Genomic DNA, 26,026 nt, shown 5'->3' with positions numbered 1-26,026 from the left:
TTCATGGTACAACGGATAAAGAGAGTTAAAAATCTGAACCATCACTTTGACATTTTTCCATTTAAAAAGCATTAGAACAGGGTTATTTACTTGCAGTGCCTTTAAATCACATAATATAATAGCTGTGTCTTAAAATAATGTGCCTGTAATAATACGCCAGATTGTTAGGTGAGCTACATAAATTTAGACGACTTCACATTTAACTTCCAAGTATTTGACTACCTAGTAAAGATGAATGAGTAACAGCTGTGTTAGTCTGTATTCGCAAAAAGAAAAGGAGTACTTGTGGCACCTTAGAGACTAACCAATTTATTTGAGCATAAGCTGAAGTGAGCTGTAGCTCACTTCATTGGATGCATACTGTGGAAAATACAGAAGATGTTCTTATACATACAAACCATGAAAAATGGGTGTTTACCACTACAAAAGGTTTTCTCTCCCCCCACCCCACTCTCCTGCTGGTAATAGCTTATCTAAAGTGATCACTCTCCTTACAATGTGTATGATAATCAAGCTGGGCCATTTGCAGTAGTACAGTCTACTGATCTGGTCATTAAAGAAAAAGATAGGATAAATATGATATTGGCTTAGTGATGTGGAGCTCTATTCAGAAACATCCAGGATCAACTAAGCATTGTCCATCTAAATGAGACTTGTTCATCTTTTGGTATCTTAAGCCCATTTTCGGTTTTAAAATTTCAAGATCAGCATAAAAGTCTGAATAATTTGCACATCACAAGCTTTTGCATCCTGCATGCTGTATATAAGTATATAGATCAGCCCTTAAGGCATGCTAGCTCACTTGAAAGACATGCATGACAGATACTTGAATCCTTTTTTGGCCTGCATTTTCAAAATGATTTACAGAATTATATCTAGTAGTTGCAGTTTCCAGTCTATTGTGTCATGTGACTGCTATCAAGGCGGATGCTATCAAACTCACCTTAGAAATTATACAGCATCCATCTGGTGAGGGGGTTTTATAAGATATTGTTTTAATATTTAGAAACAAGTTCTACATTCATTATATAAGTAAAAGGTAACATTATGTGAGACTCTGTTACCATTGTATGTATTGTTGGCTATTCCATGAGTGCAAAGTGATCCAGAACCTCATGGAACTGAGGGCATTGTTTGTGGGGGAGTGGATTGAGTGAGGCTGGTTTTCACTAATAAGTGCTTCCAAAGACAGATTTCAAAAAGTGATTACAACAGCCTTCCATTTACATAGCATCTTTCAACCTGAAGGATCCCAATGTGCTTTCTAAGCTCTAGTGGTCCCTCACACTCTAGTAGGGAGGATTTCCAATAAAACCTTACTACTGGCCGACTGCAAGTAACAGTCTTATAGGGGAGAGCTCCAGCTCCCTGTGTGGGGTGACGCACAACAGTCCTTAACCCACAGCCACCTAGCTGGGGAAGACAGTAATTAACAGCCTATAATTAACAGTCTGTGAGGAAGCTCTGGCCCTCTGGGCAAGGCAGAGCCGCAATCAGTCTTAAGCCGTCAGCCACCTGGCTGGGGCAGACAACACACAGGGCCTTCTGGCCTAGGAGCGAATAGGCTGCTACCCAAAGGGTGGGGGCTCGCAGCAGGGGGTAGGGGAACCCAGGCCCACCCAACTTCACTGGGTCCCTGCCCAGGGCCTTAACAGTGGCAGAGTGCTCCACCACTGGGTCAGTGGGGAATCCAGACAACACACTGACTTACACTCACACAGCAGAACTAGACTAGAGTCTGGTCCCCCTGGACTATTTCCTACCAGAGTCTGAGTGTAGGGTCCCATGGTCCAAAAAAATCTCCTGTCTCCTCATGGTATTCAGCCACTGGTATCCCCTGGTGGTCCTCATCTGCATCCCCTGATGGCGGGACTGGGTTAGGCTTGGCTCTTGTAGGAGCATTTGCTCCATAGAAGAGACCTCCGCTCTCCTGTAGCTCAGCAGCAACTGAGGTCCAGGGCTCTCCTTCTCTACTTCCTGTCCCGCCCTGGTACTTCCGGTGAGTGGGGTGGGGTGGATTTGGCTCTGCCCACCCAGGGGAGGGAAGTCAGTCTGTCTCACTACATAAGCTTAAACAGCTGTACATTGCATTTGATCCACCACTGAAGTGCAGCTGTCTCTGGGATGGAAAGCAACAACTGCTTAACTATGCATATTCACACTAAACTGTGGGTTCAAGGGAGTCTGAAATGAAGAATAACTTAATAAATTGAAACTGTAAGGAAAATTTAGAAATGGAAAATTTAATTGCCATGTAATAATAATACCAAAGTCAGAATTTGGTTTGGATTCCATAGCTAATACCTCTGCTCCTCTCTATAGTGACGTTGGATTTTTAGTAGCCAGAAGTGGTTAGAACTTGGTTTGTATCCTCTAAAAGATTCTACATTCCTTCGGTCATTATTAAACCAATACCCCAGGGAGGGCCCTTAATTGTACCCTGGGACATTGGTTTAATAATGACCAAAAGAATGTGCTTCTTACTTCCCCAGAAATACTTACAGCAGCCTGCTTTATTTCTTGGCAATCTCTGATTCAAGTAATTGCCCAAGCCCCACCAGGCTTAGATGGTGAGAGCTCTGATTAGTCTTTGATGGTCTGGCTGCAGGCAGAGTGCTACTTCTCAGGAAATCACATTTGCAGCCATGGACACTAATAGTTAAACATTCATGGCCTTTATGTTGGCCAGTGTTGCATTAGAAATGCAGTGAACCACCAACTTTCCAAAAATGTTAAAGCGATAAATTGAAGTGGAATGTGCCTTAATATTTCAGCATCAACTTATGGCAGACTGAAAATTCTCCCTTTAAGATGCAGATAGATAGTAGCATGTGCAAAAGTAAAGGCTTCTTCCTTACATTTCCTGGTTCCATATTTGCACTGGGAAACAGCTTTGACTATTTGACAAAACGTTTCCGGTGTAGCTCCTGTCACGGAGTCCCTGGGCGATGCTCTGGAACTGTTCCCCATGAAGCCAGACAGGACTCCGGGGAAGTCTCCTCTCTGGGAGCAGACTGTCTTCAGGATGCAAAGCTCACACAGCTTTCACCTTCCTGGGTCTGACCTCTGAGCATTCAGCATCCTCTGCCCCTCCGTGCACTTCCCACAGCGAGTCCGCTCAGGCGGGGCTCCTGGGGAAGCCAGAGGGTCCTGCACCCCAACTTCACAGTCAGATGTGACTCTCAGACAGCCAGTAAAACAAAGGTTTATTAAACATGGTCTAAAACAGAGCTTGTAGGTGCAGAGAACAGGACCCCTCAGCTGGGTCCATTTTGGGGGGCAGTGAGCCAGACAACCACGTCTGCCCTTCACTCCATGTCCCAGCCAGCCCCAAACTCCCTCCAGCCCCTCCTCCTCTGGGCTTTGTTCCTTTCCCAGGCCAGGAGGTCACCTGATTCCTTTTTTCTCCAACCCTTTAGCTCTCACCTTGCAGGGGGGAAGGGCCCAGGCCATCAGTGGCTAGGAAACAGGGTGTCGACCATTCTCTGTGTCCAGACTCCTGCACACACCTGCCCTCTAGGGCTCTGCAGTGATCATACACCCTTATCCCACCACCTAGATACTTAAGAACTGCATAGGGGAAACTGAGGCACCCCCACACTATTCAGAGGAAACATTAAGAACAGTCCCACTTCATCACAGCTCCTTTGGAGTAAATGAAGAGGAAATTAATAGGCAGCAGGTTTAAAACAAAACAGAAGGAAGCATTTCTTCACACAACACACAGTCAACCTGTGGAACTCTTTGCCAATCAGTGGTTATTAGCCAGGACGGGCAGGGATGGTGTCCCTAGCCTCTGTTTTCCAGGAGCTGGGAATGGGTGATGGGATGGATCACTTGATGATTACCTGTTCTGTTCATTCCTTCTGAAGCACCTGGCTTTGGCCACTGTTGAAAGACAGGATACTGGGCTAGATGGACCTTTGGTCTGACCCAGTATGGCCGTTCTTATACAGCAAGGAGAAATTTAAAAAACCTTGTGTTTATAGTTGGTGCAGTGATCCAGTAACTATCACTATTTTGTTTCGGCTACAATAAATACAAATTTAATTAAAAACAAAGTTGTTTGGTGGGATGCACACTCAAATTAATTTCTCTCTTTGGCTTTAAACAGAATGAATGCCGCATGTTTCGTATTCAGTTTGGTGGAGATTCAAAAGAGCGGGCGCTGGAACACTGCTATAACTGTGTGCAGAAACTTGCAGACTATGTAACAGTTCAGGTAACAGATGAGCAAAGCCAAGAGCTGCACCAAGGTCATAGTCAGCTGGCTAACCGTGAAAGTCAAGTGAAGGACTCCGAACAAAATACATCGATGCTGCATGGAGTAAGCCAGAAGAGTGTGTGTGTGAAACTGAGAAATATAATGGTTGCCTAATTTAAGTGCCATGTCCATACTCCTTCAAGCCAGTGGTTTTCAACCTTTTTTCGTTTGAGGACCCCTACAAATTTCAAATGGAGGTGCGAACCTCTTTGGAAATCTTAGACATAGTTTGCGGACCCCCAGATGTCCATGGACCACAGGATGAAAACCACTGCTTTAGGATGTGTAGTCTAATAAGAATATGGTCCTTGTGTGGTTGTTGGGTTTAAGACATCACTATTTTAATCCTGTTGTTTAATAGTACAAATTTTTGAAAAGAGGCATTTCATCTATGCATTTGTCCAGAAACAAAACTATGCTATCTGCTAATGTAGTATCTTATTGACAAGCAGACCAATATTAAGATAAACCCTTTATTATGAACAAGAACTATGTATAGCAATGAGGTAACAAACTTCCTACTACTCTGTAGCTGCAGCCTGTGACTCCTGTATCCTGGGCTTCTTTGTTTCTGCCCAGCAGGAAGTATGTCACATTGCACTTTTTGATACTGTCTCACATGACCTTCTCATAAATAAACTAGGGAAATATAGCCTAGATGAACCTACTACAAGGTGGATGCACTACTGGTTGGGAAAGCATTCTCAGAGTAGTTATTAATGGTTCTGTAGTGAGGTCTTCGACATTGGGGAGGCCTCATCTGGAGTACTGTGTCCAGTTTTGGGCCCCACACTACAAGAAGGATGTGGAAAAATTGGAAAGAGTCCAGCGGAGGGCAACAAAAATGATTAGTGGACTGGAACACATGACTTCTGAGGAGAGGCTGAGGGAACTGGGATTGTTTAGTCTGCAGAAGAGAAGAATGAGGGGGGATTTGATAGCTGCTTTCAACTACCTGAAAGGGGGTTCCTAAGAGGATGGATCTAGACTGTTCTCAGTGGTAGTTGATGACAGAACAAGGAGTAATGGTCTCAAGTTGCAGTGGGGAAGGTTTAGATTGGATATTAGGAAAAGCTTTTTCACTAGGAGGATGGTGAAATACTGGAATGCTTTACCTAGGCAGGTGGTGGAATCTCCTTCCTTAGAGGTTTTTAAGGTCAGGCTTGACAAAGCCCTGGCTGGGATGATTTAGCTGGGGATTGGTCCTGCTTTGAGCAAGGGGTTGAACTAGATGACCTCCTGAGGTCCCTTCCAACCCTGATATTCTATGCTTCTATGCCTTATTGGAAAAATCTGGGAGGTGGGTAGGCACAAAGCATGCCCACTTCTAAAGGCCCTTCACCCAGCCTAGCGGGAGGGACCACTGGACCTGGGTTCCAACTGATTACTTGGGACAACTAATGAGAAAACAGGGGTCGGAGTGATGGTCATAGGTTCAAAACAAGGGTACCGGATGGGGACACCAAGCAGAGGATCCCGGACAGCTCCCACTGCTCCTCAAAGGGAGCCAGCGGATGCTGCCCAAAGGAACTTTGCCCGGAGGCGTGAGACAATTGACCCTACAATTGCAGAGCATCCCCTCATCCAGCATCCAGCTCCTGGTATTAAAGATGGCAACCTTTGTGAGGACCAGGAGGAGGTTAATGAGGAGATCTTGTGACTTTGTGGGGCCACAGACAGGGTGTGCGAAAATGAATAAGTGCAAGGAAAAGTGCAGCCAGAACCTCAGCAAGAGGTTCTGGAGGAGCTGGAAGAGGGGCTGCAACCCGGCGCATTCAAGATCGGTGTGCGCCAGGTTCTCCCTCACGCCGCAGAACGGGAAGGCCTCAGGAATGGGTGTGAACTGCACCAGCTACACACCTGTGCTCACGGATCCGTAAAGGAGCCACCAACCGATGTGCCCGGCAGGCCGTGGGACCAGGGTGGAATAGATACTGGCCCACCGGGGCTCCTCACCCTCTACAGATGATAAGTAGTCCTGCCATTTGGTGTCGGAGCGGAAGACAAGGGTGAGGAAATGTAACATGTGGAGCACGAGCATGTATAGGGCGTGGTTCGGAAGTGAATCAGATGCAGGGCATGCAGCTGGCTCGAAGTATGGGAATGGGGAGGTTCACGGAACAGGGGCCCGATAAAAAGGTCCGGAGGGCCTGGGGTGAGGATGGACAGGGAGCCTTAACTTAAGGCCCGCCCCAGGAAGATGAGAGAAGTGGGTGACAAGGTAGCCCCCACCTCCTGGAGTACGCGCAGGGAGGTTGGAAGGGTGAAGAGCCCCATACGCCGACCAAGCACCCGGGGATCCTCCCAGTCCCCCCGTCATAGTGCAGGAGGTCTCTGACCCTGTTGATTTCTGCCAGGACCAAACTCTGGCGCATCGAGGGAGACTCCGTCACATGCACATGTAGATCAGGGTTGTGTAGCAGAGGCTCTGCAAGGAGGTCTGCCCCCTCGGTGGCCACAATGGACCTGGTCTCCGAAAAGAGCTTCCAGGTCTGGAGGAGGTCCTGGTAGAAGGCCGGCAGCTTGGAGAGGTCTCACGGAAGACCCCTGCCAGTCTTATTGGAGCCGTTGGAGGCGGCGGAGGAAGGCATGTGCCAACGTGCTCCACGCCAGACTACCTGTACCATAAAGGAGTCTCTGCAGGGCCTGGAGGCAGAAGACAGACCTGGCTGCGAAGGCAGACCATGCCCTGCCCTCCCTCCTCCAGGGGAAGACTCAAGACCCCTGCAGAGACCCAGTGCAGTCCTGGCCAGAAAAACTCCAGGGCTGTCCTCTGGAGCCTGGCCAGGATCCCCAGGGCCAGGCTCAGGGTGTTGAGCCGATGCCAGAGCATGGACAGGACTAGCTGGTTCAGCACCAGCACTCTCCCTCACAGGGAGAGACACTGGAGCAGTCCTGTCCATCTCTGCAGCCGCTCACCCACCCTAGGCTCCAAATCCTGCTAGTTCTCTAGTGGAGAAGGATGCGTGACGGAAAGAAAAACGCCAAGATAGAGCACCAGATGGCTTGAAGCGTGGGTGAGAGGGAACTCGCCTGCCACCCGTCCCCAACCACCAGGCCAGAGCTTTTGACCCAGTTGACCAGAGCAGAGGAGGCCACTGAGTAGATGGCCTGGCAGGCCTCGACCCGCACCAGGTCACCTGGGTCCTGGACCGTGAGGAGCACGTCGTCAGCGTACACCAACAGGACCAGCCACAGCTCCAGCTCCCGAAGCACCAACCCCATCAAACTCCGGTGGAGGAGACAGAGGAAGGGCTCGATCGCCAGAGCGTACAGCTGGCCAGGGAGGGGGTCTGTAGCGAGGCGGTGTGGTTCCCTGCCACCCCGGGGAGGGACGAGCCCCTCCGGACACTAAAGGGGCAGAGCCAGTGACTCCTGCGCCTACCCCCCAGAGGTCAATGCGTAGGACAGGAAGTATAAAAGCCCAACCCCAGAGCTCACTGGAGGAGCAGCCACCAGAGAGGCCAGTTGCCTGCAGCCTAGCTCCCAGTTGGGAGACCCCAGCAACAGGCGGCAGACCCAAAGACTCACCCGCCTGACCAATGCCTGCCCCTCGCCAGTTACCCAGAGGAGCTGCCAAGCCTACCCCTCGCCAGTTACCCTGAGGAGCCCATGGTACTTGACCCCCCCGGAGGACACCGTCCGGACCCAGGTACCCCTAGAGGGGGAGTTAGGGATTAACCCGGGGGCATCCAACCCTAGTCTGGCTGTATCACTGCCAGAGCCTATGTCAGTGTGTTGCAGCCAGGATCCCCACGACTCAGCAGCAGGCCTTCTGCTAGGATGCAGTGGAGTGGGTGGGACTACTTCCCCCCCTGCCACCCAACTTGTGGGTGGCAGTCTCCCCCTCTCCTCTGAGCTAAGAGCCTGGGCTTGTTGTTTACCTGCTTTTGCTCAGCTTCTGCCTGAGGACCTGAGCCCTTGACTCGCTATTGCCGCCAACCACGGGCTGGTACAAATAACTGTCTGTGTTTGACTTTATTGCTCCATGGTGAGAGACTCCCACAACCAGGCTAATACACCGTCAAGAACTGAAAGGACGTAGCAAGGCAGGGTGGTCTCCCGCTGCCCCGGAGAGGGACGAGCCCTGGCCAAACCTCTCCACATGTGAAGAATGTGGGCAGCAGTCCCCTGATCCCTGTGAGAAGGGGTCTTAGGAGGAACGTGCCCAGGATGGCCATGGATATGGACAAGCTCATTAAGTTCCTGGCTAAGAGCCAGCAGCAGCAAGCGGCAGCCCAGCAACAGCAGCTGGTCCAGCAGTTAGGGGCACAACAGCAACAGCTGATTTTGGAGCTGGGACACCAGAACCAGGACCACCAGCAACAATGCCTGCAGCAGTTGGCAACTCTGCTCCCCTGTCCTGCAGAACCCCAGCCAGGAGACACCGTTGGGCTGTCCAGTGTAGCCCGCCGATCCAGTTGACCAAGATGGGCCCCAACAATGAACCCAAGGCCTCCCTTGTGATCTTTGAGAGGGTGGCATTAGTCGTGGGGTGGGTCCAAGACCAGTGGGCCACCCTCCTGGCCCCGTATCTGCCCAGGACCACCACACACTGTGTACTGCAGACTATCGATGGAGGAGGCACAGAGTACAACCGGGTAAAGGCAGCAATTCTAGATGCCTTGGACGTCAACCCGGAAACCTTCTGGCAGCGGTTCTGGAGTCTGACCTTCCCTACGGATGCGCGACCTTGGTTGGTGGCCCAAGAGCTGAGGGAGGCATGCAAGCAATGGCTACAGCCCAAGAGGCGAACACCAGACGAGCTCACTGAGCAAGTTATTATGGAACAATTTGTCCACATGCTCCCACCGCAAGGAAGGGCCTGCGTCCTCCGCCATTGGCCTGCGACACTGGCCGCCGCCGTCACTCTGATGGAGGATTTCCTCGCAGCTGAAGCCCTGTGGGGACTGGTGATTTGAGCCCACACACCAGGGCCCGAGCTCCCTAACCTAAAGAAGAAGGGGAGCTCCCGGACCGAACTACGAAACCCTTCACGGGGCCAGGAGCCCCGCTATAGCAGTCCGGAGGTGCCGGTTCGACAAGCCCCAGCAACTGCTGAGCCAGGGGTCAGGGGGACCAATCGAAGCCCCCCAAGGGGCCCTGTGGGAACATCTGCCCAGCCTGGGCATCCAGAGCTCAGACCCTGTTTCTTCTGTGGGAAATACGGACACCTGCAGCGTGACTTCACCGAGATGGACTGCAACTCCGGTCACGTTTGTGCAGGAGAAACCCACGCCTGACGGCCACACCCCACCAAGATTACAGTGCCAGTAGTTGTTGGGGATTGCCCGACCCTGGCCCTGATTGATTCAGGATGCGGCCAGATGCTCATCTGCCAAAATTTAGGCCTTCCAGCTGACCTGCACCTGGGGATGATTCGACTGCAATTCATCCACGATGATGTCTGGCCCTACCCCAGTGCCCGAATCCGGCTAACCATTGACGGGGTCATGCGGCTGATGGTGGTCGGCCTGGCTCCTCAACTAGCCTACCCGGTGATCCTGGGACTTGATTGGTCCTAGTGACCAGAGGTCTTTCACTCAAGTGCTGAGAAAGGCCCTGAGGTCACCCTAGCACCTGGAGGGGGCTGCCCCGAGACCTGCTCCAAGGAGCCGGAGGAACCAGACCCCAACGGATAGGGAGGAGAACCTAAGGACCCCCCGGCGGGGCCCGCCGTCGAACCCATGCTTAGCACCGACTTTTGCCAGGACCAAAGGGAGGACCCCACCCTCAGTCAAGCATATGAACAGCTAGCAGCCGTCGATGGGACTCTGATCGATCAGTCCCAGACAAAGCGGTGGCCCCATTTCGAGTTGCGCTGCAACCACCTCTTTTAGGTGGAATGAGACCCTCACACCGGAGAGCTCCAGACCCAACTTCTTGTGCCTTAATGTCACCGACGAGCTGTAATGAAACTTGCCCACAGCATCCCGGCCGCAGGGCACTTGGGCCATGAAAAGACCCTCGCCCGAATTTTGACGAGGTTCTTCTGGCCCGGTGTACACCAGGAGGTGAGAAACTATTCTAGTTCCTGTCCAGAATGCCAGCTAGCCTGCTCCGCCATGGACACCCAAGGTCCCATTGATTCTCATGCCCATTGTAGAAAAGTCGTTCAAGTGAGTAGCCATGGACTTGGTGGGCCCCCTTCCGAAAAGTATTGCCAGATTTCAGTACATACTGGTCATCATGGACTATGCCACCTGTTTCCCCGAAGCAGTACCACTATGGAGCATCACTGCCCGAACAGTTGCTGATTAACTCTGAAGGTCTTCACCTGCGTGGGCCTGCCCTGGGAAATCCTCACTGACCAGGGCACCAACTTCACCTCCCAGCTGCTGCAGCTGATGTGCAACCTGGGGATTAAGCAGCTGCGCACCTCCATATATCACCCACAAACAGATGGCTTGGTTGAATGGTTTAACCGTACTATGAAGGACATGCTGTGCAGTTTCCCCCAGGTGACCTACACCGATGGGATCAGCTACTCCTGCCCTTGCTTCTGGCCATCTGTGAGGTGTCTCCATCCCCCTTATAAGAGAGTCACCAATCACCACTACCCTACATTTCCTCCTGGGAGGAATCAGAATTGTAGGACTAGAAGGGACCTCAAGAGGTCATTTAGTCCAGTCCCCTGCACTCATGGTGTTTGTTTAACCTGTTCATAAAAATCTCCAATAATGGAGATTTCACAAAGTCCCTAGGCAATTTATTCCAGTGCTAAACCACCCTGACAGGAATGTTTTCTAATGTCCAACCTAAGCCACCTTTGCTGCAATTTAAACCCATTGCTTCTTGTCCTATCCTCAGAGGCTAAGGAGAACAAATTTTCTCCTTCCTCCTTATAACAACCTTTCATGTATTTGAAAACTGTTATTGTGTCCCCTCTCAGTTTTCTCTTCTCCAGCCTAAACAAACCCAGTTTTTTCAATCATCCTTCATTGGTCATGTTTTCTAGACCTTTAATCATTTCTGTTGTTCTTCTCTGGACTGTCTCCAATTTGTCCACATCTTTCCATAGTTGCCCCAGAATTGGGCACAATGAGGCCTAATCAGCATGTAGTAAAGAGGAAGAATGACTTTTTGTGTTTTGCTTACAACACTCCTACTATTGCAGAATGAAGTTTGCTTTTTTTGCTATAGTGTTACACTGTTGACTCATATTTAGCTTATGGTCAACTATAAGCCCCAGATCTCTTTCTGCAGTACTCCTTCCTAAGCAGTCATTTCTCATTTTGTGTGTGTGCAACTGATTGTTCCTTCCTAAGTGGAATACTTTTCATTTATCCTTATTGCACTGATTGAACTGTGATCCTTATTAATTTAAATTCTGTTTTGATACTTTCCAGCCAAGTCATGTTATAGATAAACCTCCAGCCCAGTCATGCACAAGCTTTCCAGAGAGACAGAGATCCGTGACAGAGCTAGCACAGGTAGAGTCAAACACTGTCATATGACAAGACACCGCTTCTCTCTGGCAGGGAGAGACAGTTTATGGCAGGCTATGTGATATTAAGTTTTTCCTATGTTGATGATGTACCAGCTTGTTCAGTGAAACAGTAACTTGCAGACATCAAGACAGAAGCACACAAAGACCATACACTGAGAAAAGGGCAGGACCTTGTGTGTCTGCTGTTGAGTAGCCATGGACTTGGCTGCAGAACCTCAGATTTCATTCTAATTAACATTCAGGCCCTTATGGCTAGAAAGAAAAATATTAGATGCATTTAAACCAATCTAGTGTGCTGAGACAAATTCCAATTTTTACTTAACTGTGGGCTGGTGAATAAATTTAGGAACACATACTAACCTTGATCCAGAACTGCCACTGCTATCAATAGAAAGTTCAAAGAACAAGGTAGAGTGTCATGTATATAGTAACTACATTTTTTTATTTGTTCAGTACCTTATCACATTCAGTATCAGTAAGACAACATGGCACTATTATTCTTGTCCCTTGTTTCTGTGTCTTTCCCCTACACTTCCTTCCTAGCAACAGCTCCCAGTTCCCCGTGGGCTTCACGTCTACCCTTTTACCCTATTTCCACTACTCATGTGAAGGGCCGTGGAATAGTAAAACTTTCCTTAGAAGTCATTGGCTTTAGAGTTGATAGTTCAGTGACATTAATAGGGGCCTAGGAGTTCACCCTTCTCAAAGCTATTGATTTCCATAGACATCAATGCATGGGTTAGTGTCTGTTCATGTTTGGAAGGTTGTTTTTGCAACCGGGAACCCTAAACTTTTTTTAAACACAGTGGAGATTTTGCATTAGGTGAATGGCATATAGGCCTCAAATATATCACAGCCTAGATCTAGCACACAGGCTGTTTCTCACCTGTGTACTGGTCTGTTTGCAAACTATAGAATACTTCCATCAAAATGCTAAAGCCTAATGCTAATTTGTCAGCTGTAGTATCAGAGGGAGGAATGTGGCCACTGTCCACTCCTTAAGTTGACAGTTGGAGTGGGCCACTGATTCTCTCACAATGGCAATCTCAGTTAGAGACATTAATTCTGAAAGCAGAATGGGGTCTGCTCTGGAAGTTGCCTTGCTGTGGTAAATTAGAGGTTCACCAAGAACAGTAGATGTGCTGTAGACAGCTACACATGCCTGTGCAGCATGGGGTGGAGGCAAGCTGAGGGTCAGCTCTATTGCATGGCTGTGAACTCCAATGCATCAGACACACTCTCCTCTGACCATCTTCTCCCCCCACCCCACCCCCAGCTCCTGCATGACACACTTACGTTGGCTGCTTTGAGAGCCATCTAGTTACTAAATTGTCTAAACACAGACTAAACTTTTTAAGAATATACATATCATCCTAGTCTAATCACACACATCTCTGATATTTATAATACCTGCTCCAGGTCAAAGGTTTTTGGGAGCAGGGCAGTAGCAATTATTGAGACTTTTCTCATGACATACACAGTAGTTACACACTGCAGCCATTACTACAATTGCTAGAACTTTTAGATTGCTCTTACTTGATTATACCAGGTAATGTTCTCCCTTTTGGAAAAACAACTGCTTTTCTATGTCCACTGAGATTGTATCAAGCAGTCAAATAATCCTTTACTAGTTTGTGTGCTTTCAAGTCAGCTGTTAAGATACATGGGGGGAGGGAATAAACATGGGTAAATAGTTCAACATGTTTATTCCCCCCTGCCCCCACCATTCCTCAGACGTTCTTGTCAACTGCTGGAAATGGCCCACCTTGATTATCACTACAAAAGGTTCACCTCCCCGCCCCTGCTCTCCTGCTGGTAATAGCTCATCTTAAGCGATCACTCTCCTTACAGTGTGTATGGTAACACCCATTGTTTCATGTTCTCTATGTATATAAATCTCCCCACTGTATTTTCCACTGAATGCATCCGATCAAGTGAGCTGTAGCTCACAAAAGCTTATGCTCAAATAAATTGGTTAGTCTCTAAGGTGCCACAAGTACTCTTTTTCTTTTTGCAAAGATTTAGTTGTGTGACAAAGTTCCTCCTCAGCCTTGGTGGGTCCTGGGCTTATTAGCAGATTTTCTCACCGCAGTTTGGCCACTTTCATGGCTCAAATCTGCCATTCACTCAAATCTGCCATTCATCACTGGCCAACATAGGGAAAGGAATAACAATCCCCACAGTCTCTGCTGATCCACCTAGTGGATCGGGGAACAGGCCAGACACCTTCCCCTCTAGTGGAACCCACAGTCCAGTTCAACTCCTCCGATATCAAGCAGGGAGTTGGAGGGATGGGGGGAACCCGGGCCCGCCCTCTACTTCAGGTTCCAGCCCAGGGCTCTGTAGATTGTAGCTGTCTACTGTGGCTCCTGTAACAGCTGTGTGACAGCTACAACTCCCTGGGCTACTTCCCTGTGGCCTCCTCCTAACACCTTCTTTATTCTCACCACAGGACCTCCCTCCTGATGTCTGATAATGCTCATACTTCTTAGTCTTCCAGTAGTATGCCTTCTCACTCTCAGCTTCTTGCACCTCTTGTTTCCAGCTCCTCACATGCACCACAAACTGAAGTGAGCTCCTTTTTAAATCCAGGTGCCCTGATTAGCCTGCCTTAATTGATTCTAGCAGCTTCTTGATTGGCTGCAGGTGTTCTAATCAGCCTGTCTGCCTTAATTGTTTCCAGAAGGTTCCTGATTGTTCTGGAACCTTCCCTGTTACCTTACCCAGGGAAAAGGGACCTACTTAGCCTGCTCTCTGGCCTAGGCTTTCCTTGCTTTTACCCCTGCTTTTGGCTTCCCCCCAACCGAGCCAGACGCTCTCCCCCCTTTCTTTTCTTTTTGTTGTTGTTTTTTCTTTCTCCGCTGTTACTAGAGTGCTGGCTGGCTGTTAGCCCCGCCTGCCCTCGGACGCTGCTGCCGCTCCAGCTGAACCCCCCCCCGAGAGAGGGGGGACCTGCCGGCCCACTTCCCCGGAACAGGGGAGTGGAAGGACCCAGACCCAGCTGCTTGCTATTTGTCTGCGGACCCGTCTCTGGCTGAGAGAATTTCTTATCATCCACTCTGGCATCCCTGGAATGCGAAAAAGAAAACCCGGAACAGATAAACAGCCGTCTACTGGAGGAACGCCGCCCGGGGAATCTACAAATCGCCGCAGAGGGGGCCCAAGACTGAGTAACTTTCGAACTATGCTCTCGTGTGGGGGGAGGCCTTGACTGTGTCGTGACTGTGTTTGTAGGGACACAGGGGGTGTGGCACGGAGCTGCCCCCCGGTCCATCTGGCTCTGGACTTAGCTGCTCGCCCTGATTCCACCATGTGGGCCAGAAGCACCAGCCAACCAAACAGGACTCTCTGGACAAGCGTACAGTGGTTCATGTGTCCTCCACCCCAAACTGCCCATCCCACAGCCTGTCCCTTTTTACCTAACCCCAACTCCTGTTAACCACCTGCCACCGCCCCCACTGGGGCATCGGCAATGGAGGGCACCAGGGTGACCTCCGCTGCTGCAATGCCCACCACCTCCCCAGACTCTAGGGGAGCCCCCCCAGCCGGCGGGAAAGGCCAGGGCAAGAACAAGGGGAAGGGCCCTGCTAAAACCACCAGGCCCTCCGTGGCAGGGGCCACCCCCACTGCTGCGGCCCCACCACCGACCACAGCGTCCCTCCCCGCTGCCCCCTCCACCGGCTCTGTGGGTGTCCCTCCCTCACCCTCCAGGATGTATTCCTGGGCAGCGGCAGCCCCCCCACCTGCCGCCTCGTCATCTCACCCGCCCACCAACTCCACCACCATCAACAGCGGCCGGGGCCCCTTCCCCACCATGACAAGTAAGCATGGTGTCTGATGCCTCCTGGTGCCCGCGTCGCCCCACGTGGAGACCTAAGTGCGGGCGTTGGCGAGGGTGGTGGGGCCCTCGGCCATTTTGGCGGCCTCCAAAATGTATGGGAAGGTCATCTTCTTCTTAGCATCAGAGGCTACCGCCGAGGAAGCGGTGGAGAGGGGCCTGGTGGTGGTGGGGTGTTTGTCCCCCTAGAGCCGCTGGAGGACCTGGGCATCCACCTGGTCCTGACCCCTGTCCCTCCTTTTCTTCCCAGTGCTGCCCTGTTAGCCGCCCTTTCCACCCTGGGGAAACCTGTTTCTGTCATCAGCCCTCTCCCGTTCGGCTGCAAGGACCCCACCCTCCGTCACATCTTTTCCTTCCACCAGCAAGTGCAGCTTCTACTGCCGTCGGCGGCGCGTGATGGAGAGGCGCTCGAGGGGTCCTTCCTAGTCCCCCACCAGGGGGCCCTTTACCGGGTGTATTTCTCCACGGGGGAAGCTCGGTGCTACCTCTGCCAGGAATCGGGGCATGTCCGGAGGGACTGCCCCTTAGCCCGGCAAGAAGGGGCACCTGTGATCCCTGAGACCCGGCAGGACATCGGCCCAGTCATTGCCGACGCCCCTGGCTGCCCGATACCCGAACTCGCCCCCCTCCTCTTCGGACCACCACTTCTCCCACTTGGGCCCAAGGAGCACCTCCCCTACAACGCCCAGACGAGCGGGAGAGCCCCTCCCTCGCTGCTGACAGTCTGGCGGGGCCTATAGAGGAGGGTGTGGCAGAGATACCACCAAGCATGGGAGAGATCCTGCCCCAGGAAGAATCCTCCCTCCCTTATGCAGCCCCACCGTACCCCCCCAAGTCCCTGAGCCATCGCCTTTACCCCCTGATACGACCCCTGCTAACCAGCCCCCAGATGATGCCATTGAGGGCTGGGCCCTAGTCCAGGAGAAGCGAGGCAAGCAGAAGGCTTGAGCTCCACCTCATCTACCCGAGGTGGAGGCCCCCCAGAAGACCAGGAAGGGGGGCACCAATGCCAAACCTTCTGCTTTGCCCACGAGTGCGTCCTATCCACCGGTGTCAGCCGGGAAAGACGTGGTAGGACCGGAAGGTAGTGTCTCCCCTCCACGGGAGACCCTCCCCTCCACGGGAGACCCTCGAGGAAGCCCCTTCTGTTCTGACACTACCCGAAGCCCCTGTGAACCCCGAGGCAACCATCGTGGCGGGTGCCAGCGGGGAGAACCCTGGAGCGATGGAAAGTGTCCTCTCCTCCATGTTCAAAAAGATCGAGGCCCTAGATCTGACCCCAATCGCCCAGGGGGAGGATGACCTTTTGCCAGCAAACCTCAATTTGGGCGACCTCACTCCACCCCTCTTTTCCCCATGCTCCCTCCCCCTAACTGCTGTTTCTGCTCCCACCTCCGAGGAGCCCCTGGACTTCTCCATCGACCCGGCCGCTGATGGCACCCTGCTGACAACCACCGAGCCTGCTCAGGTGACAGCCAGCGCCATGCGGCCGGGACACGAGCCACCAGGGGCACTCCCCATTGGTGCGGAGCAATCGATTTTCTTCCCGGGCGGTGGCCCAACAGAAGATAATCCACTTTCTGATGCTGTGGCCGCTAAATCCACCATAGAGCCCATGCCCGGTATCACTGAGAACTCCCTCCCCACCCCCTTAACCCTTGAGCCTGATCAGGAGGCGCCACCATCCAGCTGCTTCCCTCCCAAAACCCAGAACCTCGCCTCTGCCCCTGCCGCTGCCCCTACCCCTATCCAGTCTACCTCCTACGATGTTATTGCCACCGCCGGGGCTGTCTCCTTCCCTTTTCCAACCGATGACCGCCAGGGAGCGGCCTTTGCGTTCTCCTGTCCCAACCCATTAGGGGCTGTTATTTTTCCTCCACCGCCCCCTATTGCCCCAGGGCTTGAGGTGGGCCTAGAAGCTCCAGGCCATCAGGCACCCCGTTGGGGGTCCGCACCCTGCTTGCCCGTTTTAGTGGGCCACAGGGCTGCACCAAGAGCCCAGCCGGGGAACAACCAGGAAACCGTAACCCCACTCCCCCATGAGCTGCGAGGAGCGCTGCGGAAGTTTTTAGAGGATGTCCGTGGCTCCCACAACAAGCTACAGCTTGCTCTCCAGCGATGGGTGGATTTTTTTCAAATCCTCCGGGCCACAAGGGCCCTCATGGAGGAAGGTAAAGGGACGGGGAAGCGAGATGCCGTGGCCTACTGGCGGGTCCACATCTTCCGTGACCAATTACTCACCTACGGGATGGGTCAAGGATTGTTGCGCGGCCCGCTGGTGGATGCGAGCGTCCCTGCCAGTGAGGATCCCCCCCGGCCCTCCCCATGACACCTCTCACCATCGCAACGTTGAACACCCGGGGCTGTAGGATGGCTCTCCGCAGGTCCCAGGTGCTCTCCTTCCTTCAGGAGGGAGGGTACTCTGTGATTTTCCTGCAGGAAACCCATATGGATCCGACCGCCGAAGACAGTTGGCGGCTGGAGTGGGGGGACAGGGTCTACTTTAGCTATTCCACGATTCGGCAGGCTAGAGTGGCGACCCTGTTCTCCCCCGACCTACGGCCCGAGGTGCTAGGGGTCGCCGAGGCCATGCAGGGTCGCCTGTTGCATCTCCGGGTCCGTATAGAGGTGCTCGTGGTTCATCTCATTAACGTCTGTGCCCCGACATCAGGCCCAGAGCGGCTGCAATTCTATCAGCACGCGTCCGCCTTCCTCATCACCTTAGATTCTCACGAGTGCCTGGTCCTGGGAGGGGATTTTAATACCACCCTTGAGGAACGAGACCGCTCGGGGACCGAGCAGTGCCTGGCCGCTGCGGACACCCTCTGGGAGATAGTTGAACATCACTCCCTAGTGGACATCTGGCGTGACCACCATCCGGATGACACTTCCACGTTCACCTTTGTCCGGGTGGAAGCACATCAGTCGAGCCACTCCCAGTTGGACCGCATTTATTTATCACGCTTCCATCTCTTACGCGCCAACTCCTCCAGCATTCGGCTGGCCCCATTTTCTGACCATCACCTAGCCACCATGACAGCCTCCCTCTGTGCGGAGAGGCCGGGGCCAGCCTATTGGCATTTTAACAACAGCCTGTTGGAGGATGAGGGCTTCGTGACGTCCTTCCGGGAATTCTGGCTGGCCGGGCAAGGGCAACAGCGTGCCTTTCCCTCGGCGCGGCGATGGTGGGACATGGGGAAGGTGCGCGCCCGGCTTTTCTGCCGCTACTACACCCGGGGCACCAGCTGACGGAGAAATGCAGTGATAGAGCAGTTGGAACGGGAGGTCTTAGAGCTGAAGAGGCATCTGGCCGCCAGCCCCGAAGACCCGCTCCTCTGCGGAGCGTGCCGGGAGAAGCGGGAGGAGCTCCGGGCCCTCAAGGACCATCGGGCCCGGGGCGCCTTTGTTCGATCCCGCATCCGCCTCCTTCAGGAGATGGATCGCGGCTCCCGCTTCTTCTATGCCCTGGAGAAAACGAGGGGGGCCAAGAAACACGTCACTTGCCTCCTGGCAGAAGACGGCACCTCCCCCATGGAACCGGCAGAAATGTGTGGGAGGGCCCGAACCTTCTACACAAGTCTTTTCTCCCCGGATCTGACCGACCCTAGCGCTTGCAGAGTGCTTTGGGAGGAGTTCCCTACGGTCAGCGCAAGCGACCGAGACCAGCTAGAGATGCCTCTTGCTCTGGCCGAGTTCTTGGAAGCCCTCCGTCGTATGCCCACTAATAAGTCTCCAGGTATGGACGGGCTGACCATGGAGTTCTACCACGTGTTTTGGGACGTCCTCGGCCCAGACCTAGTCACCGTCTGGGCCGAGTCTCTGCAGAGCGGGGTCCTCCCTCTTTCGTGCAGGCGAGCTGTGCTCGCCTTATTGCCAAAGATTGGGGACCTCTGCGATTTACGAAATTGGCGTCCCGTCTCGCTCCTCAGCACAGACTACAAAATCATAGCGAAAGCAATCTCGCTGCGGGTAGGGTCTGTGCTGGCGGACGTGATCCACCCAGACCAGACCTACACCGTCCCGGACCGCAGTATCTTTGATAACCTATTTCTGGTTCGGGACCTTTTGGAACTTGGGCGTAGAGACTGTCTGTCGTTCGCCCTCCTGTCCCTAGATCAGGAGAAGGCGTTCGATAGGGTGGACCACGGGTACTTCCTGAGCACTCTGCAGGCGTTTGGCTTCGGACCCCAGTTTGTGGGTTTTCTCCGGGTGCTGTATGCTTCCGCAGAGTGTCTGGTTAAGCTCAACTGGACCCTGACCGAACCGGTCAGCTTCGGGCGAGGAATACGGCGGGGTACCCCCTCTCGGGCCAGCTGTACGCTCTGGCAATCAAGCCCTTCCTCTGTCTCCTCCGCAGGAAGTTGACAGGTTTGGTGCTGCGGGAGCCGGAGCTGCGGCTGGTCCTGTCGGCGTACGCTGATGACATGCTCCTCGTAATCCAGGACCCCGGCGACTTGGCGCAGGTGGAGGCTTGCCAGGCCATCTATTCGGCAGCCTCCTCCGCCCAGGTCAACTGGGTCAAGAGCTCTGGCTTGGTGGTAGGAGACTGGCAGCAGGCGAGCTCCCTCCCACCCGCGCTTCAGACCATCTGGTGGAGCGCAGGTCCGCTGCTCTGCCTCGGCGTTTACCTTTCTGCCACGCATCCTTCTCCGTCGGAAAACTGGGAAAATTTAGAGGGCGTGGTGATAGAGCAGCTCCGGAAATGGAGGGGACTACTCCGATGTCTCTCCCTCCGAGGGAGAGCGCTGGTGCTTAATCAACTAGTCCTGTCCATGCTCTGGTACAGGCTCAACAGCCTGGTCCCAGCCACGGGTTTCCTGACCAACCTCCGGACATAGATTCTGGGGTGCTTTTGGTCAGGAACGCACTGGGCCCCTGTAGGGGTTCTTCATCTACCCCTGAAGGAAGGAGGACAGGGCCTGAAGTGTCTACACACTCAGGTCCATGTCTTCCGCCTCCAGGCCCTACAAAGGCTCCTCTATGGTGCAGGCAGTTTGGCGTGGAGCACACTGGTGCACGCCATCCTGCGCTGCATCCAAGGGCTCCGATATGACTGGCAGCTCTTTTATCTCCGTCCGGGAGGTCTTCCGCAAGACCTCTCCGGGCTGCCGATCTACCAGGACCTCCTCCGGACTTGGAAACTGTTTTTAACGACCAGGTCCGTGGCAGCCACCGAGGGGATAGATCTCCTCGCGGAGCCCCTGCTACACAACCCCCAGCTCCGTGTGCAGGTGGCAAAGTCCTGCTCTGTGCGCCAGAGCTTGATCCAGTCAGAAGTCACGAGAGTCGGAGACCCCCCTGGACTACGACTGGGGAGACTGGCTGGATCCCCTGACGCTCGCTCGGCGCATGGGGCTCTCCAGACCTCGCACCCCCCGGCGCATACTTCAGGAGGTGAAGGCTGCTTTGCCGCCTGCTGCTCGAGCTTACCTCGACCGGGTCCTGCTCGAGGGCACGCCCCGCCCACCCTCTACCCCAGGCCCGCCGGACCTTTTAATTGGACCCCTGCCCCGCAGACCCAATCGACCCCCTCACCCCTTCGCTGCGAGCCGGCTGCATGAACTGCAGCCGGTACGCTTCCAAACCGCACCAAGGAAACATCTATACACGCTCGCATTCCACACCCTTCATGCCCTCACCCTAGTGTCCCACCCCGACACAAAGTGGCGAGACCTTCTGCCACCTTTGGAGGGTGAGCAGCCCCAGTGGGCCAGCCTATATTCCACCTTGGTTCCGAGGCCCGTCGGGGACATCAGTTGGCGGCTCCTTCATGGAGCTGTGAGCACGGGCACGTACTTGGCACGGTTCACCCCCGTCCCAGATACTTGTCCCTTTTGTGGTGTGAGGGAAACCCTGGAGCACATATATTTGGAGTGCGCCAGGCTGCAGCCCCTGTTCCAGCTCCTCCCAAATCTCCTATTACGTTTTTGGTTGCATTTTTCCCCTCACCTTTTTATTTATGCACTCTCCATCCGTGGCCTCACAAAGTCGCGGGATCCCATAGTTAACCTCCTCCTGGCCCTGGCTAAAATGGCCATCTATAAAACCAGAGAGAGGAGGTTGGCCGATGGAGTTTCCTGTGACTGTGGGGCCGTTTTCCGATCTTCGGTCCGTTCACGTATCCAGGCGGAGTTCCTCTGGGCGGCGTCCACTGACTCCCTTGATGCTTTTGAGGAGCGGTGAGCGCTGTCCGAGGTTCTCTGCTCAGTGCCCCCGTCCTGGTCCCTTTGTCTGACCCTTTGATTGGGGGAGAGAGTAAGGGACCCCAGCCCCAGCCATTGCTGCTGCAGACACCACCACCTTAGAGGAGTCCTTTCACACGTGGGTGCACGTGCCCCCCCCCCCCCCCCGGATTGTCCACCCCCCAGCCTGCCCCTCTTGTTGGGTGCTTTCAGAGGAGGGAATAGTTGGTGACACTCGGGCGTGGCGTCAGGTAACTTGAGGGGGTGGAAGACCACGAGAGTTGATGAAGCCCCCTCACTCTGGGCCACCAGGTAACTTGGAAGGGTGGAAGACAACGAGAGTCGAGGAAGCCCCCGGCTCTGGGCCCAGGCAAGCTTGAACACTTCCCTCCCCTGAAGCTAATGAGAAAACAATTGTGATTGGTTGCTGTGTTACACATTGCATATGCTGCTGTTTTTACTTTGTAAGTGTGTTATGCAAATAAAAAAATTACCCTCCTATTAAAAAAAAAAACACTCTCCTGTAGCCATCTAGCCCGACCCTGTCACAGTTGTTTTTTTAAACCCCTTGAAATGAAGCAGTTCCTTCTTTAAAAGTTATAGTCCAATGATGGGAGGATCTTATTGTACTGCTATGCAAGAGCAAATCTGGTTTCTTATTTTCCTCATCTTTGGTCTTGAGAGTAGAGGATTCAGAGAACAATGGCACAAGTAGCAGCATCTCCTACTAGCTGATCTGTGGAGAGGTCACTGTAAGAGACTTCAGAGAATCAGAAATGTCAGGCTGGAAGGGACCATGAGGAGTTGCCTTAGTCCATGTGGCTGTAAGTGACAGGACCAAGTCTACAACACCATTCCTGAGTGGTGTTGCTCTAACTGGTTCTTAAAAAACTCCACTGATGGGAGTTTGGAAGCCTATTCCAGAACTTAACTACCCTTATAGTTAGATAGCTTTTCCTAATATCTAACCTAAATCTCAGATTTAGTAATGGGCAGATTAAGCCCATTACTTCTTGTTGTACCTTCAGTGGACATGGAGAACAGTTGATTACCATCCTCTTCATAACAGCCCTTAACATATCTGAAGATTTATCAGGTCTCTATTCAGTCATCTTTTCTCAAGACTAACCCATGCCAAGTTTTTTTTAACCTTAGCACATAGGTCAGGTTTTCTAAACCTTTTATTTTTGTAATTCTCCTTTTGACTCACTCTGGCTTGTTCACATCTTTCTTAAAGTCTGGTGCCCAAAACTGAACACACTACTCCAACTGAGACCTTACAAATGCCAGACAGCGCAGAACAATTACTTCTTGTGTCTCACGTACCAGACTGCTCTTAATACAACTTGGAATATTAACCTTCTTCACAACTGCATCATATTGACGACTCATCTAATTTCTGAACTACTGGAATGCCCAGTTACTTTTCAGCAGTACTACCACCTAGCCAGTTATTCCCCCTTTTGTAGTTGTGCATTTGATTTTTCCTTTCTGAGTGTAGTATTTTGCACTTGTCTTTAATTTAATCTTGTCAATTTCAGACCAGTTCTCCAATTTGTCAAGGTTGTTTTGAATTCTAATCCTGTCCTCCAAGGTGCTTGCAACTCCTCCCAGCTTGGTGTCACCTACAGATTTCATTAGTATATTCTCCATTCCATTATCCAAGTAACTGAATCGTACTGACAGACTCCAGAAGGACCCCACTAGATACATCCTCCTCGTTTGAACACAAAAATTGATAACCGTTATTTGAATATGGTCTTTCAACTAGTTATGTAGCCACCTTATAGTAATTTCATCTAGACCAATGGTTCTCAAACTTATTTGACCGGGCTTTCCTTCTGTGTGTCTGTAGTCATGTACACACCCCATCCCAAGTATATATACCTTCACCCAGCTCTGAAGGCAGTGCCACACCAGAAGCAGCACAGAAACAAGGGTGGCAATGTGAAAAGTGATATTTGTCAATATCACTTTTCACAGCAAACTTAGCACCCCATTACCACCCTTACTTCTGCACTGCTGCTGCCACCCCGCTGCCTCCAGGTGAGGGGTTGAGGTGGGGGCAGGGGAAGAAAAGCCCGAGCCCAGGTGGTGGGGCTCTGGCTGTCCCTTTATCCCCACTTCCTGCGTATGCATGTCCTTCTGCACAAGCTCCAGCCACTCAAGGTCGACAAAGTACACAGCTTGCGCCTCCCGTGGAAGGCCTGCCCCATAGTTTGAGAACCGCTGATCTAGACTACATTTCCCTAGTTTGCTTATGAAAATGCCATGTGGGCCTGGGTCTAAAAAGCCTTACTAAAATCAAGGTGTCATGTCTACTGCTTCCCCCCATCCACTATGCCAGTAACCATGTCAAAGAAGGAAATTAGGTTTGTTTGGCATGACTGGTTCTTGACAAATCCATGTTGGCTATTACTTATAACCCTGTTATCCTTTAGGTGCATGCAAACAGTTTGTTTAGTAATTTGTTCCAGTGCCTTTACAGATATCAGAGTTGGGCTGACTGGTCTAATTCCCCAGGTCCCTTTTGTTCCCCTTTTTAAAGATTGCTTCACCTAGTTCTGTAAGTACATTAGGGTAAATATTTAACCTGTTTTTTCCCCTATTTTAGCTCATAATCCTTCCCCCTTGTTATTACTATTAATTGTGTTAAGCATCTGGTCACAATCTTTTCAGTGGAGACTGAAGCAAAATAGGCATTAAACACTTGAGCTTCCTTGATATCATCTGTTATTAGCTGTCCTTCCCTATTAAGTAGTAGATCTGCATTAGCAAGAATTTTTAATGAATCTGTAAACTCAGGGGTTGTACCGTATGATTGGAGGATTGCTAACATAGTTCCTATTTTTAAGAAAGGGAAAAAAAGTGATCCAAGTAATTATAGGCCTGTTAGTTTGACATCTGTAGTATGCAAGGTCTTGGAAAAAATTTTGAAGGAGAAGGTAGTTAAGGACATTGAAGTCAATGGTAAATGGGACAAAATACAACATGGTTTTACAAAAGGTAGATCGTGCCAAACCAACCTGATCTCCTTCTTTGAGAAAGTAACAGATTTTTTAGATAAAGGAAACGCAGTGGATCTAATTTACTTAGATTTTAGTAAGGCGTTTGATACGGTGCCACATGGGGAATTATTAGTTAAATTGGATAAGATGGGCATCAATAGGAATATTGAAAGGTGGATAGGGAATTGGTTAAAGGGGAGACTACAACGGGTCCTACTGAAAGGTGAACTGTCAAGTTGGAGGGAGGTTACCAGTGGAGTTCCTCAGGGATCGGTTTTGGGACCAATCTTATTTAATCTTTTTATTACTGACCTGGGCACAAAAAGTGGGAGTGTGCTACTAAAGTTTGCAGATGATACAAAGCTGGGAGGTATTGCTAATTTAGAGAAGGACAGGGATACCCTACAGGAGGATCTGGATGACCTTGTAAACTGGAGTAATAGGAATAGGATGAAATTTAATAGTGAGAAGTGTAAGGTCATGCATTTAGGGATTAATAACAAGAATTTTAGTTATAAGCTAGGAACGCATCAACTAGAAGTAACGGAGGAGGAAAAGGACCTTGGAGTATTGGTTGATCATAGGATGACTATGAGCTGCCAATGTGATATGGCTGTGAAAAAAGCTAATGTCGTCTTGGGATGCATCAGGAGAGGTATTTCCAGTAGGGATAAGGAGGTTTTAGTACCGTTATATAAGGCACTGGTGAGACCTCACCTGGAGTACTGTGTGCAGTTCTGGTCTCCCATGTTTAAGAAGGATGAATTCAAACTGGAACAGGTACAGAGAAGGGCTACTAGGATGATCTGAGGAATGGAAAACCTGTCTTATGAAAGGAGACTCAAGAAGCTTGGCTTGTTTAGCCTAATCAAAAGAAGGTTGAGGGAAGATATAGAATCATAGAATATCAGGGTTGGAAGGGACCTCAGGAGGAATGTGCAGTTCTGGTCTCCCATGTTTAAGAAGGATGAATTCAAACTGGAACAGGTACAGAGAAGGGCTACTAGGATGATCCGAGGAATGGAAAACTTGTCTTATGAAAGGAGACTCAGGGAGCTTGGCTTGTTTAGCCTAACTAAAAGAAGGCTGAGGGGAGATATGATTGCTCTCTATAAATATATCAGAGGGATAAATACCAGAGAGGGAGAGGAATTATTTAAACTCAGTACCAATGTGGACACAAGAACAAATGGATATAAACTGGCCACTAGGAAATTTAGATTAGAAATTAGACGAAGGTTTCTAACCATCAGAGGAGTGAAGTTTTGGAATAGCCTTCCGAGG

At 51.4% G+C, this 26,026-nt stretch overlaps 1 protein-coding gene across 1 annotated transcript in view; it reads left to right on the top strand.

Moving 5' to 3' along the window:
• REC114 (REC114 meiotic recombination protein) overlaps positions 1-26,026 on the top strand; it is a 136,507-nt gene that overhangs the window by 105,863 nt on the left and 4,618 nt on the right. The window contains exons 5-6 of the mRNA XM_077828836.1: positions 4,115-4,320; positions 11,619-11,697. Coding sequence (XP_077684962.1) covers positions 4,115-4,320; positions 11,619-11,697 — 285 coding nt within the window. The remainder of the gene's footprint in view (positions 1-4,114; positions 4,321-11,618; positions 11,698-26,026) is intronic.

The sequence above is a fragment of the Eretmochelys imbricata genome, chromosome 10 (genome assembly GCF_965152235.1).
Source record: "Eretmochelys imbricata isolate rEreImb1 chromosome 10, rEreImb1.hap1, whole genome shotgun sequence".
Taxonomy (NCBI): Eukaryota; Metazoa; Chordata; order Testudines; family Cheloniidae; genus Eretmochelys; species Eretmochelys imbricata.
This window is presented reverse-complemented; position numbering and strand designations above follow the sequence as displayed.